The sequence below is a fragment of the Mustela putorius genome, unplaced genomic scaffold (assembly GCF_011764305.1).
Source record: "Mustela putorius furo isolate JIRA1106 unplaced genomic scaffold, ASM1176430v1.1 tig00000596_pilon_pilon_pilon, whole genome shotgun sequence".
In the NCBI taxonomy this organism is placed as follows: domain Eukaryota; kingdom Metazoa; phylum Chordata; class Mammalia; order Carnivora; family Mustelidae; genus Mustela; species Mustela putorius.
In genome coordinates, this window is record NW_025421428.1 from 12160800 (window position 1) to 12175419 (window position 14620).

The window sequence follows — 14620 nt, forward strand, 5'->3', positions numbered from 1 at the left end:
TTTACACGGATCTGGCAGTGGTACATTCAGAAATGATGGATAGTATAGAGTGGCACATGCAGTACGTACTACTCTTCATGCAAAGATTGGAGATGAGGGAAAATACACTTCAGAAGCATGTCTGTGCAGTAGAGAAGAGTCTGGAAGGGAGCCTCAGGAGGGGAGGGAGTGGAACTGGAAGCGGCCTGTTTTCTGGGGTGTTGGAAGGGGCAGTGGGAGTGTTGGGGGCTCATCCGTTTGTGCCTTTCTCAGGCTGCTTTTGAACCTTGTGACTCTGTTTCCTATAAAAAATAAGACATGGTTCAGAAAATAATTCCAAAACGTGACAAAATCATTTGTGAATGTTGCATCGCTCTTCTCGGTGGCGGCAGACCCTCCCGTGTAGAAGGTGCTGGTCAGGCCTTTTCCACCAGCACCGGCTCCCCGGGGCCTGTGGGGTGCAGGCTGAGGGCGGAGGCTCAAGGGCTCCCGCACCACCACCGAGGGTCCCGCCTGGGACCCTTGGAGAAGTCCCCAGTATCCCCACCTCGGGTTTGCACACAGGGAACGCGTAGCCCTGGGGTTGGCGGCGGACCCCTCGAGCACGGACACCTTACGGAATGCTGTTGCTCTCGTTGAGATTATGTTTTTTGTTTTTTTATCTGTGAAGGTTAAGTTTAATTCATGCGTGGAGTGAGACCGTTGGGACTGCTGGGGCAGGAAAAGTATGGAGTGTTTTTAAGATTCAGATCTGTATTTTTAAAGTAAGACTTTCATATTTCATCCTTGTCAGTGGTTTTTTAACATGCCTGAGTGACTCTGTGAGTCGAGGTCCCCCTTCACAGAGCAGCAGAGCTCCTTCGTGACACTTGGAGATTGTCTCTCAGGTTAATCTTCGGTGAAGAATGTGTCGCCTTGTCACCCCAGCAGGTTTATGTGGCCCTAGATTTTTTCACTGAGTGGGTTGTGATTGAGTTGTTGCCTCGTGCGTCCACGCCAATCCCATGTTTCCGGCCCAGGCAGCCATAGTGCATGGGTCTGTGGGTCCGCCAGTGCTGCTGGAAGAGTACTTGGGGGGAACTGGACTTGGTCGTCTAGGGAGCCAGGCACGTCACAGTCGGAAAAAAGAACTACAGAGGTTATGTTTACAGGGTGCTGGGCATTTGGTCCAGATAAAAGCATCAGATCCCTCTGGACCCTGAAATGCACCATTTGTTATGAGGCATTCATCCGAAAGATGATTTCAGGTCCCGGTGTTCAGTGCGGGGAAGGGCTCCCAGAAAGTTAAAGAAGGGTTTCTTCTGAGGAGCCTGTAGTACTGGGGAGTGGATGGGAGAGCCAAGGAAGGATCAGACCCCAGAATCACAGGAGTGAGATGTTTATTGTTCACGAGAGTAGATCTGGGGTGGCGGCCGCCGGAGGGGGGCACAGGCACCTTCTGGTGGATTTACCTCTACATGAGAGCCATTGACCTCCTTTGGCTGATTTCCCCGAAGACCGCCCTTTTCTAGGAGCGGGGAAGGGTCTGGGCTGGAGCGGCTGTGATCTGCTCTCCCTTGCGCCATGTTAGCAGTAGCCCCTACAGGCCATCTGCGTCCGGCTCTCCTTGTCCCTAGGGGAGTACACGGCGCCTGCGCAGGCTGCGTGGCTTCCGACCTTCAGAGCTGCTAAGGCCAACAGCGTTCTTGCCCCTCACCAAGTCCTCTGCTTTTCTCGGCAGGTTTAAGGGGCTCAAGCCGACTGTTATCCTTCTCTCCCGAGGAGTTTCCGACGCTGAAAGCAGCTGGAGGGCAGGACAAGGCTGGCAAGGAAAGGGGCGTCTTCGATCTGTCGTATGGGCCAGGACCAAGCCTCCGCCCTCAGAGTAAGTGCACTGCGCTCCCTGTCTGGGCACGCGTGGGAACAGCGGACCGCCTGCCTCCTTCTGCCTTTCTGCGGCTTAGAAGTGCTCCCGGGCCCCAGGCTCTCTGCCCAGAAGGCGTGCTTACTGACCCTGTAACCTGTTCCCTGCCTCCGCGCGATTTACTCCCTAGGCTGGTCTGCAGGCCACTCCTCCTTTCTCCTCCTCCGGGTTGGGCCAGGCCTGTCTGCTCCGCACGCCCCCCCGCCGCCCATCAGTAGACATTCGTGCTGCTCTGCTCAGGTGCTCATGGCAAAGACAGACCAAGGGCCCGTTCACTTTGTCCCGGATGTTCAGAAGGCTGTTTTCTTTTTCTTTTTTTAAAGATTTTTTTTTTTCCTAAGATTTTATTTATTTGTCAGAGAGAGAGAGAGAGGGAAAGCGAGCAAGCACAGGCAGACAGAGAGGCAGGCAGAGGCAGAGGGAGAAGCAGGCTCCCCGCTGAGCAAGGAGCCCGATGTGGGACTTGATCCCAGGACACCAGGATCATGACCTGAGCCGAAGGCAGCTGCCCAACCAACTGAGCCACCTGGGCGTCCCTCTTTTTTAAAAGATTTTGTTTATTTGACAGAGAGCACAAGTAGGTAGAGAAGTAGGCAGAGGGAGAGGGAGCCGAGCAGGGAGTCTGACACGGGGCTCCATCCCAGAACCCCAGTATCTGACCTGAGCTTAAGGCAGATGCTCAACTGACTGAGCCACCCAGGTGCCCCTGGAGCCTGTTTTCTAAGCCAGGGGTTCCTAAACCGAGCCAAATCCTATCAGGAGCCTTCGCGGAGTTTGTTAAAAAGTCTGATTGCCAGCCCTGCTCCATCTCCAGCCAGGTTAGCGTCTGTGTTTCAGTGTGCCCTGCTGGGGATTGTTTGTACCCAGCCTAGGACTTGTCTCCACAATCCCCTCATCTGGGGTCTGGCCAAGGAGTTGCAGGATTATAGAGCAGTACTTGTAGGTAATATATATATACACACACACATATATATATATATATATATATATATATATATTTTAAAGGCCTTGAGTGGTCAGAGATTTAAGATTTTCTTCGGGAATGAGATTTTTCATCATTTCCGACCAGAGATTTTGAAATGGTTCTTTTTTGGGTGTGGGAGGGTGGAAGGCAGGGCATGATTAGGTCTTGAAACACGAGGGACTTCTGTCTTCTTGTCTTCATTAATCCGCAAGGCACCCAGCATCAGAACTGATGCCCTGTAGACGACGTCCTCACGAGGAGACACTTTAATGGCGCATGCTACCTTCTCAGTGGCCTGTGCTGGGTTATTTTGTCAGCTCCAAAGAATGTCACCAAATTCCTCAAGCCAAGCATTGTAGCTTTCTGGGATTAAAATAAGCTGCTTTGTAGGACTATAAAAAAAAATTAGACCTAGAAGAAGCTTCTGGGATCAGTTCCATCTGAAGCACATGTGGCCAGAGTGGTGACCAAAGCCCTCGCCCAAGACTGCATTCAAGGTGGTTGAATTGCTGGGAACCGACCCTGGTTTTGTGGCTCCTATGCTGTGTCTCTTTCTCTTAGGGGTCAAGTATTCAGGGACCTTGTGCTTGACTGAGAAGGGTCAGGCTCATTTGGTTTCTTGTTGGCCTCTGATTCCCCCAGAGCTTGTTAAACTTGACAGTGGGAAACCTCATCTGGGACAGACAGATGGGTTGGCAGGTTGCGGTCTGGGACCTGCAGGAGAGACCCCTGAGCGGAGCAGGAACAAGTGGAGGTGTAGGCCTGGTGGGTAGGGCCACAGACCCTTCCACACCCCAGCTCGCAGGGAGAGGGCTTTGCTTTACCTTATGAACTGCGGAATTTCTGACCAGAGCTGTCACGGTGAAACATGTCAGTCCACAGACCCTTCCACACCCCAACTCGCAGGGAGAGGGCTTTGTTTTACCTTATGAACTGTGAATCTCTGACCAGAGCTGTCATGATCAAACTGTTGAAACATGTCAGGACTGAGACCAATTTTCAAGGTTTTATTTCTAAGTAATCTCTACACCTACCTAACATGGGGTTTGAACTCACAGCCCCAAGATCAAGAGTCACATGCTATACCGACTGAGCCAGCCACATGTCCCAGGACTTACTCCAGTTTTAACGTAAAGCCAGGTGCTGAGCCTAGTGCTGATTCTGATGGTCCGTGTTTGTGGGGAAAATTAGCCCAAGGCTATTTTCATCAAGGCTGTCCTGATTTCTTTGTGTGTTAGATCTGTGGGTATGTGTGCTTTCTGTTAATTAACGGAAGACCATGTCTTGTTTATACTTGCCTTCTCTGTGAGTGGACCTTGTTTGGCATTTCTCTTACAATCAGACTTCCCGCAGCGAGTTCGTAGTCCCCGGCCAGGTGCCTGCCCTCCACCTTCCCTGACAGATTCAACCACTTGACTCGACTCTTCACTTTTGGGTTTTTTGTTTTTGGTGAATGAGGGGGTCTCTTGACCTTCAGAACCTCACACAATCCCTCCTCCCCCTTCCTCTGTCCCCCCACCCTTTTGCCCCCTTTCAATTTCCAGATGTGACAAGCTGGAGGGAGGGCGGTGGGCGAAACATAATTTCTGCCACGTCTCTGAGCGCCTCCCCAACTGAGCTGGGCAGCAGGAACTCGAGTGCGGGAGACGGAGCCCCCTCCTCGGCATGCACCAGCGATTCTAAGGACCCCTGTCTCCGCCCGGCTCAGCCTGTCCGCAAAGGGGCTTCACAGTTCGTGGGAAATGTATACCACCCACCTACATACCATGACATGCTTCCTGCTTTTGTAAGTTTCAGAGTATGCATTTTTTTCCCACGAAGTTGGATTGCTCGTGTCCAGCAGAACCTCCTCTAAGTGGTTGAATGTCCACCTCGGTTCTCCTCCCGGTGTCTTTGCCCTGATGTGCCCTACCTTGGAAGTTTGCATTACTTCTGCATTTTTCTCTCCCGTTTTCAAATCTTAAGGGTCTTCGGCGTTCTTTCCCTGGTGATGTGGACATTATTTGAGCCTTGGTTCTTTAGAAAAAGGAGAGGCAGGCATGCCTATGACTCCCCAAGTCCCCTGGTGTACTTCCTGACGGCAGGAAAGAGATGGGGGAGACGGGGGTAGGATTAACTGGGCAGCTCCAAGACTCGCCCTGTCTCTTCTTCCCAGTTTCCATTTTCTAAAACAAATACGAATGCAAGTGGAATTTGGCATGTGAGCCATTACCGGAAAATCCTGTTCATTGATGTTATGTTTCAGATGTGTTCACCGCAGTCATCAGAGAACCAGGGTACAGTGGAACGAGGATCTTTTCCCCTTCCCCAGCTCCGTCTTGAACCCCGTGTTCCTTTTAGACAGTTCCAGATGAATGACCAAGATGGGTAAGGCTTCTGTGTTACGTCCTGCGTGGAGAGCGCGCCCCTGTTAGGGGGCGTTGCGCGAGGTAACGGGCTGATGTACTGAGGCGCTCTGTCTTCTGCAGACCGCAGTGGGCCTGGAAAGCAGCCTCGAGCTGCAGGGTATGTGGGGTGGACGAGGTCGGGCTGGGCTTGTGCGTTTGGGACAGAGTTGACGTTCTGGAACGTGTTTGTGGCTGCTGCCCTAGGCGTTAGTGCCGAGTGTGTAAAACTGAGGCAGAGCCCCTCTTTGGTGTACTATTGTTATAGGCTTCTTTTAAGAGGAGACGATTCAAATGTTAAATGCAACTATGAGCCCTTGCAGTGTGGGACTTACTTTTGGGAAAAGTATTAGGTTTTGCTTCCATCTGTATGCCTGACATGAGGCCAGATATTTACTCTTCTCGCCCTCATCAGGAAGGAAAGCAGGCTGGGCACGACTCGCCCCATCCGCCCGCTGAGGCAGCTGGTGGGCCGGGCCCCGCGGCCCACCATCATCAACGCCGAAAACCTGAAGGGCCTGGATGACCTGGACGCCGACGCCGATGACGGCTGGGCAGGTGGGTCTCGGGGCTTTCCGGGCCAGAGCCACTCGCTGGGCAGTTGATTGGGTGTGTGTCTGTCAGCATGCGGGCGTGGGCTGTGGGGCGGGCGGCAGCCTCAGGTGCACCCCCGTGGGTGCTCGCTGGCTGTCCCTTCCTCACCGAGCCGTGTCCTCTGTTGGTCTTTGGTCTTGCTCTTAGCTTTAGGGGAGGTTTTGCTAACTTCCGAAGAAGACATTTTAGAATAGAAAAGTTAAACAAAACTATCAGTGGGGCAGTGAGCCCCAGCTTCCCATCACCTGGCTTCAGCAAGTACCATGCCCTGTCAACCTGCTTGTTTTCTCTTATAATTCTTTTTGTTTATTTGCTTTCAAATACATTTTAATTACATGGAAAGGTGCTCATCTTCACTGTGCAATTTTGACAGAGGGACACACGTGTGTAGCACATTTCCCATTGAGAAGACTTTCTGGAACTTTCCCCTGCCAGCCGGCCAGCCTTCCTCCCCTAACTCTGCCCAGGGCCTCCCCTTTTGTGAGGGAGGTTCCCTTATGAATAATATTTTCATTTGTCTTTGGCAAATACCCAGGAGTGGAATTGTTAGGTCAAAGGGAAGATGAGTGGTTGGGCCTGTGAGACCCACCCACACCTTTTCCCCGTGGTGCCCAGGCCAGGTGACATTCCTGGCAGCACGGTTTGAGAACTGGGTTTCTCTGCGCCCTCACAACACTTCCACGTGATTAGTCTTTTTAATTTTAGCCGTTGTAGTGGGTGTGTAGTGGTGGCTCCTTGTGCTTTTGATTTGCATCTTGCTGATGACTAATGATGATGAACAAGTTTTCATGTGTTATTTGGCTACTGGTGGTTTGTTTTTTTGAGCGGTAGGATACAAGTCACAGATACGAGTCATTTGCAACTTCATGTTTTACAAATATTTTTTCCCATTGTTTGCCTGCCTTGTTTTTTGTTTTTTTTTAAGATTTATTTATGTATTTGAGAAAGAGAGCATGCGCATGTGTATACAAGTGGGGGAAGAGGCAGCAGGGGAGGGAGGGAGAATCCCAAGCAGACTCCGTGCTGACCGCGGAGCCCGGCATGGGGCTCAATCCTCGGACCCACGAGGTCACAACCTGAGCCAAAAGCAAGAGTCAGACACAACCGACTGAGCCACCCAGGCGCCCCCTTGTCTGTTCACTTTTTTTTTTTTTTTTTGCATTGTGTTTTGATGAGCCAAAGTTTCTTTCTTTTGAAGAAGCTTAATTTATTAGTGTTTTTTATAGTTATTTCTTTTGTGTCCTGTCTAAAAATCTTTGTCTCTCCTTGACAACAAATATACCCCCTTATTGTCTATAGTTTCAACTCTCGTTTTTGGGTCTGTGGTCTATGTTGAATTAATTTTTGTGCATAAGCCAAGAGTCAAGGCTTGTTCTGATCTGTAAGGCTGTCTAGTGGTTCTGTACCACTTGTTAGGACTTTCCTCTTCCTGTTGAATTTTGCTCTGGCACCTTTGCCAAAAATCCATTGACTAGATAAGTGTGGGTCTATTTCTGGACCCTGTTTATTTCATTGATGTATTTGTTCATCCTGTAGGTTTATAGTAAGTCTTAAATTCAGGCCATGTAAGTTTTCCAGCCTTGTTCTTTTTCAAGATTGACTGTTTTTTTTTTTTTAAGATTATTTGACTGTAAAATCTTTTCATTCCCATATAAATTTAGAATCTGTCTATCATATTTACAAAAGGCCTACAGGCATTTTGGTTAGGACTGTGTTGAATTTATTTCTGGATAAAATGGTATCTTCCATTGATACCCAGGAATATCTTCCACCCGGGAGCTTGGTGAGTCTGACTTTTCTCAGCTGTGTTTCAGTTTTCAGTATGGAGGTCTTGAACAGCTTTTGATAACTTTATTCCTAAATAGTTTATGTTTTTTGATGCTGCTGTAAATGGCATTGATTTTTTAAAATGTAATTTTATTTTGTATTTGGTGTTTTATATAAACAGTTGATTTTTGTGTATGGACCTGTACCAAGCACTTTGCTGAATTAAACTGGATCAGTTTCACCAGGTTTTGTTGATTTCTTAGAATTTTGCCTACAAATAGGGGAAGTTTTGTATCTTCTTTTTAGATGATATGCCTTTTATTTCTTTTTCTTGCCTAAATGCATTGTGGTACTTCTAGTTCAGTGCTGTATTCAGGTTCTTTGTTCTTGGCCTTGGGGAGAAAGTGTTTAGTGTTTCACCGTTAAATCTGATGTCAGCTATAGGATTTTGGGTGTTCTTTATCAGATCGAGGGATTTCCTTCTATTTCTAGTTTGCTGAGTGTTTTGTTTTCTAAATCATGAATGGGTATTGAATTTTATAAAATAACTTTTCCTATGTCTGTCGTCATAAGATTTTTGCCCTTTATTTCGGTAATCTAGAGTACTGTATTAATTGATTGGTTGATATTTATTTATAAAATATTTTTTTAAAATTTATTTACTTGATAGAGCACAAGCAGGCAGAGGGAGAAGGAGAAGCAGGCTTTCTGCAAAGCAGGGAGCCCAACTAAGGGCTCTATCCCAGGACTGACCATGACCCCAGCCAAAGGCAGATGCCTAACTGACTGAGCCATCCAGGCATCCCTATTTATTTACTATTTAATTTAATTTATTTTATTTATCTATTTAAACCAACCTTGCATTTCTAGAATAAGCTCCACCTTTTGGTATGCCTAGATTCAGTGTGCTGATATTTTATTAAGGTTCTTGGTGTCTGTGTCCGTGGCAGATATTGGTCTCTGATCTTCTTTTCTTTTAATATCTATGTTGGGTTTTGATCTTGGGTTATGGTGGGCTCATAAGAGGAGTTGGAAAACATTCCTTCTTTACTTTTTGAAAGTTTCTGTAAGTTTGGTAGTATTTCTCTCATAAATACCTGGTAAAATTCACTAGTGAAATAATTTGACCCTGGAGTTTTCTTGATGGTGACATTTTTTGATAATAAATTTAATTTTTTTTGTTTAGTTGCAGGGTTACTCAGATATCCTTTGTTGTTTTTGTCAGTATTTAATAAGTTGTATTTTCCAAGGGATTTGTTCATTTCTTTTGAATTGAATTTATTGGTATAAAGTTGTTGATCTCATTCCTTTTCCTTTTGGCATCTGTAGGCTCTGTAGTGCTAGACCCTCTTTCATCCCCAGTAACTGGGTAATTTTCTGTTTCCTCTTTTTCTTACTCACTTCATTCAAGGAGGTGTTCTTTTTATTAATCTCCATCTCTCTCTCTTTTTTTTTTTTTAAAGATTTTATTTATTTATTTGACAGAGAGATCACAAGTAGGCAGAGAGGCAGGCAGAGAGAGAGAGAGAGGAGGAAGCAGGCTCCCTGCTGAGCAGAGAGCCCGATGCGGGACTCTATCCCAGGACCCTGAGATCATGACCTGAGCCGAAGGCAGCGGCTTAACCCACTGAGCCACCCAGGCGCCCCAATCTCCATCTCTTAAGAGGCAGTTTTGACCTTTAATTTTCTCCATTATTGGATTGTTTTCTATTTTATTTATCTGTTCATTTTCATTATTAGGGCTTTTTGGATTTCTAATTTAATTCCATCATAGTTCAAGAGCATGTACTGTATGGCTTCAGTTCTTTTCAACTTACTGAGACTTATTTTATGACCAGGACATAGTCTGTCTTGGTCACTGTTCAAGTGCATTTGAAAAGAATGCGTATTGTACAGTTGTTAGGTGTCTGTAAATATCAGTTTTGTTACTCTCAAGGTGGTTGATAAGTGTCCTTCAGATTTTGCCTACTTATCCTTTGTCTGATTCTCTCGGTTACTGAAAATGAGGTGTGGAGATCTCTACTGGGACCGTGGATTTATGTTGCTCCCTTGAATTTTATCAGGTTTCTGCTTTGTTGATTTAGAAGCTGTTATTAAGCATGTGCACATTTTATAATTTTTATGACTGGTGTATTGACCTTTTGTATTGTTTTTAGATGTCCTTTATCACTAGAAATGCTTTTTGTCTTGGGGGGTCCCTTTTGTCCCATGTGAGATCATTGCTGTAGTGTTATGTTTTCATGGTGTGGCATTTTTCTTGAATCCTTTTCCTTTTGACCCATTTGTGTTTGTTTAAACTGAAGATCTAGACAGCATATAGTATTCGCTTTTTCATCAAATTGGCTTTATAATTGTATTGGACTTTTTGTTTCCTTTTTTAAAAGGTATAGTTCATGTAACAAATTTCACATACCATTAAATCCATCCTTTTAAAGTCCACAATTCAGTGGGTTTTAGTACATTCACAAGCTTGTGCAGCCATTTCCACTGTCCAGTTCCAGAACATTTCCATTGCCCACAGAAGCAGCACACGGTACCATTCATCAGCAGCCACTCCCAGCTACCCCCCCCCCCACATCCTCTGACAACCACTAATTTACTTTCTGTCTCTGTGGTTTTGCCTATTCTGGACATTTCTTATAAATGGAAGCACACAGTATAGTGTGTAGCCTTTTCTGTCTGGCTTCACTGAGCCTGTTTCAAAGATTCATTTTGTTGAGCTGTGTGTTCATATTCATTTTTATGGCCAAAATACTCTTCCTCTGTATGGATCTCCCAGATTTTGTGTGCCCACTTGTCAGCTGATGGGTACTTTCTGTGCTCTGAGCCCCTCAGGCTGGGGAGTGCCCTAGGACACAGCAGCAGCTCACAGATCCCACTGACCATGGCTCTGTGTTTCTGGGTTGGACTCCCATCTAGTTTCGCCTGCTCTTTTGTTCACTCTTCTGTATCTTCTAAGACATTTGTAAAACATTTTGTCCAGATTTAAGAACTGTTGTCTGTGGAAGGGCTCTTCCGACCAGGGCTGCTTTGCTGTCACCTGAACCCAGAGCGGTCCCTCCCTTTACCTGCGGTGTTTGTTGCGGTGGCAGCGGGCCGGGTTGCCCTCCTTCTCCTTTGGGCCGGTATGAGTCCTGACTGGAGGAAGCCCCCAGCGTGGCACTCAGCCTTGGCTTCTCGGTCTCCCCGGCCCTGCTCCTGATGTAGGCCTGCACGAGGAAGTGGACTACTCCGAGAAGCTGAAGTTCAGTGATGACGAAGAGGAGGAGGACGTTGGGAAGGACGGCAGGCCCAAGTGGTAAGGACCCCCCCGTCGCTGCTCCTAGTGCCGCTCCCGGGGCTGGACCAGCGCGAGTGTGCGTGTGTCACTGCTTATCGGTGCAGCCGTGGGCTGGTCATCCTGCCGAGTCCATTTCCTGGTCACGGGCAGCCTCATACGGGCTGATACCGTTTCTCTTCTGTGGATGGGACAGCCGTGTGGGCCTGGAGCCGGGGTGTGCATCCCGGCACGGTTGGCTGGCTGAGCACTCGGGGTGTTAACCACTGTGCCGGTGTTTTCCCGAGTGAGTGTGTACACCACTTGCTCCGCAGATGACCTATGGATATGGGGCCCAGAAAGGTCTCTGCCAGGCAAGTTTGGGAAACCAACGGGCTTCACCTAACTCCTTTACTCCATTGTTGCCCAGAGCCTCTGACTGGCGTGCTAGAGCGTGTCAGGGATCTTTGGGGAGGTGGGACGAGCACCAAGTGGGGCACGCCACCTTTCCTGAGCTTAGTGACCATTTCATTCCGTTTCTCTTTTTTGAATCATTTCATTGGACTCATTTTACCTGTAATGCCCTTTGGAAAATACTTCATTGCACTTTGGTCCCTCTAGTTTTTGTCATAATACCAATAGATTGATTGGCAACTACTTTTATTTTTAAAGTAAATTCCATCCCCAATGTGGGACTCAAACTCATGACCCTGGGATCAAGAGTCTCATGCTCTACCAACTAAGACAGCCAGACTCTTTGGCTAGTACCTTTTTTTTTTTTGAAAGAGTTATTTGAGAGAAGGAGGAGAGAGAGCACAAGCAGGAGAGGGGCCGAGGGAGAAGGAGAAGCAGACTCTTGGCTGAGCAGGGAGCCTGACTCAGGGCTCGATCCCAGGACACTGGGATCATGACCTGAGCTGAAGGCAGATGTTTAACAGACCCTTGTATCCCGGCTAGTACTTTTTAAATAGTACCTATGGCTGCTTTAATTTGCTTTTTAATTTAATTTTTGATACCAGCAATTATGAGTGTTTTCCTTTGTGTGGGATTGCCTATTTCCTTTGTACATATATTTACTAGACTTACTGTATCTCCTTTAAAATGTGATTAGTGTTTTATATTGTTTTGCTATTAATGCTTTGATGTTTTTCTTTTTGTCAGTTTTATTGTCAATAACTGAATGTTTACATAGTTGAGTCTGCAAGTCTTTTTCTTTGTTATTCCATGTTACTTACTTAAAAGTCCTTCTAGAGGGAGTGGGTAAGGATCTTCTGCCACTTTTTCTCTGATACACAAAAAATAACTAATTGAGGCTTCTTTAACTTATTTTAATGCTGCTTGATTTTAACTGAAGCTTTGAATGCACTTGGGAAATCTCTATGGGTCAGTTCTTGGAACACTAAACCCAGAAGGAATTTTGAGCAAGAACTTAAATTAAAGGCAAAACCATACAATTTTACAGACTTACGGAGCCATCGGACACTGCTCCTCGTCTCTTTCAGCTGACGTGAATGGAATATTCAACTGAAAGAGTTAAGCGTGGGTTTGGACCCAGCTTCACTGCTGGCTGTGACCAAGGACATCTCAAACTGAGAGTCCCCAAACCATCCCCTCCCTGACTCTGCACTCTTTTCGGTGTTTCCTGAGTTGGTTGTGAGTCTCCTCCTCCACGCTCCCCGGTCTTCCTTAACTCTTCCTCGTTTCCCCATCCGTGATGGGTTCCTGACACTTCCCTGGACTCCATCCCTCCTCTTCATTGTCTCTGCGACCCTGGGAGCACATCCTTTCTTCTCCCGCCCTTTCAGAGGTTAGCCAGCTCAGCTCCTTCCTCCGTTCTGTGCCTTGTCATCTTTCCTGGTGCGTCCGGAGCCTTGTGTGGTCTCAGCGCCTCTCAAAGTGACGTCGGGAGTCCTAGCAGTTGCTGTCCCGCTGTGATCTAAGGCAGCTTCCTGGCCTCATCCTCCCGCTGCCCTCCCATGCCCGTGCGCACGGACACGCGAGGACACACACATACTAGCCACACCTGACCTGACCCGCTGCTTTTCGCTGAACTCCTTGACGTATGCCGGGCGCTGCTTTCGCACGAAAGCAGTGCTTGGTAAATGCCCGCATTTTTTTATCCTGGTGCCTTTGTTTCCCTGCAGCATGTAAAGGTGGGCACTGTGCAGACCTCCACTCCCCCCGGCCTCCGTTCAGAACCCCTCTTCTGCTCCGTGCCGTGTCTGCTCTGCTTCCTCCTCTTGCTCTGTCATGGCATCGTCCAGGGAGATCTCGTTTGCTGTTCTGAGGAAAATTGATTGAGCTCCTCCTTTATGCAAAGCATAGGGAAGGAGCCATAGTCTAAGAGGAAGGACCTTCCTCTGGGATCTCAGGTTCAAATCTGGTCGCTCTTCCTGGGAAGACAGCTCCCCAGCGTCTCGAGACTCTGTTACCCATTCTTTAAAATGGGGGAGAAAGGACTTAATTTCCTGTAAACCAGGTAATGGATGTGGACGTTTTTTGGTGTCAGAGTGACTTGGTAAATGTTGGTGCTGGGTTTTGGTGTTGCGGGCGTGTCCTCTCACCCACGCAGGCTAGGTCTGTTCCGGGGAACGACACTGGTGTGTGGACAGCTGGCCTGGGGATTCTTGAGGCCCTCTGACGGGTAAGACCACAGCGCACTTGGGCTGACTGGGAAAACTCACACTCACTGCGGTCTGTCCCAGGAGCAGTTGGGACCCCAGACGGCAGCGGCAGTTGTCCATGAGCTCCGCGGACAGTGCTGATGCCAAGCGTCCCCAGGAGGAAGGAAAAGACTGGGGTGAAGCAGTGACCCGTGTCGTCCGGAAAGTGCCAGAACCTCAGCCAACTTCTAGGAAACTTCACAGCTGGGCATCCGGCCCTGACTACCAGGTACCGTGGTCACTGGAGGGGTTCTGTGCCTGTGGCTAGCTCGGGAGACACGTGTGCTCGCGTGCACCGGCTCTCCTCAGACTCCTCTCACCGAGCTCCAGGACCGCAGCACAACGGGTGTCTGCTTGTCCGCCCTCTACAATTGCACTTCACGGAGTTCGTGGTTTCTGAGAAGTCCTAGGTGGACATTTCTCTCTCTTGATTTTTCATTTACAAAGTTTAGTTTTAAAAATTTGAAACAGTCACAAACTTACCAAAAAGTTGGAAGCACAACACAAAGAATATTTTTCTCTGAACCATTTTTAGAGTAAGTTGCCACCCTGGTCAGGCCCTGTGCCCTCAAAACACTTTGGTATTTATTTTCTGCCTCGTAGGTAACCACGGTTAAAACCAGGAAATCAGCATTGGTGCCTCACCAGCATCCGATTCTCAGCCCCATCCAGCCTGTTCTGTTTGCTCTGTCAGTGTCCTTGCTGCAGAAGAGTCCCCTTCCGGGTCATGGGCTGCCTCCGGTCTGGAGGAGCCCTCTGCCTCCCTCACGCTCATGGCTCTGACCCTTACCGAGATTGCAAGTCATTTATTTTGTGGAATTCACCTCCAGTTTTCAAGATTTCCATTTTTGGCTAGAACATCTCAGAGATGACACTGACTCTTCTTGTATCGCCCCATGTGACTGATCCCACTCTGTCCACACTCTGACGGCCACCACTCTGATTGCTCTCTTTTTTTCTTTTAAAGATTTGATTTATTTATTTGACAGACAGAGATCACAAGTAGGCAGAGAGGCAGGCAAAGAGAGAGGAGGAAGCAGGCTCCCTGCTGAGCAGAGAGCCCGATGCTGGGCTCGATCCCAGGACCCTGGGATCATGACCCGAGCTGAA

At 47.9% G+C, this 14620-nt stretch overlaps 1 protein-coding gene across 12 annotated transcripts in view; it reads left to right on the forward strand.

The window, feature by feature from the left end:
- The window catches only part of PRRC2B (proline rich coiled-coil 2B), an 87980-nt gene that overhangs the window by 37611 nt on the left and 35749 nt on the right, over positions 1–14620 (forward strand). For 11 of the 12 annotated variants that reach the window (XM_045082612.1, XM_045082611.1, XM_045082617.1 and 8 more), the window contains exons 6-11: positions 1700–1843; positions 4391–4632; positions 5092–5213; positions 5646–5788; positions 10799–10889; positions 13553–13739. In XM_045082612.1, coding sequence (XP_044938547.1) covers positions 1700–1843; positions 4391–4632; positions 5092–5213; positions 5646–5788; positions 10799–10889; positions 13553–13739 — 929 coding nt within the window. The remainder of the gene's footprint in view (positions 1–1699; positions 1844–4390; positions 4633–5091; positions 5214–5645; positions 5789–10798; positions 10890–13552; positions 13740–14620) is intronic. The other variant, XM_045082620.1, reaches the window with a different exon arrangement.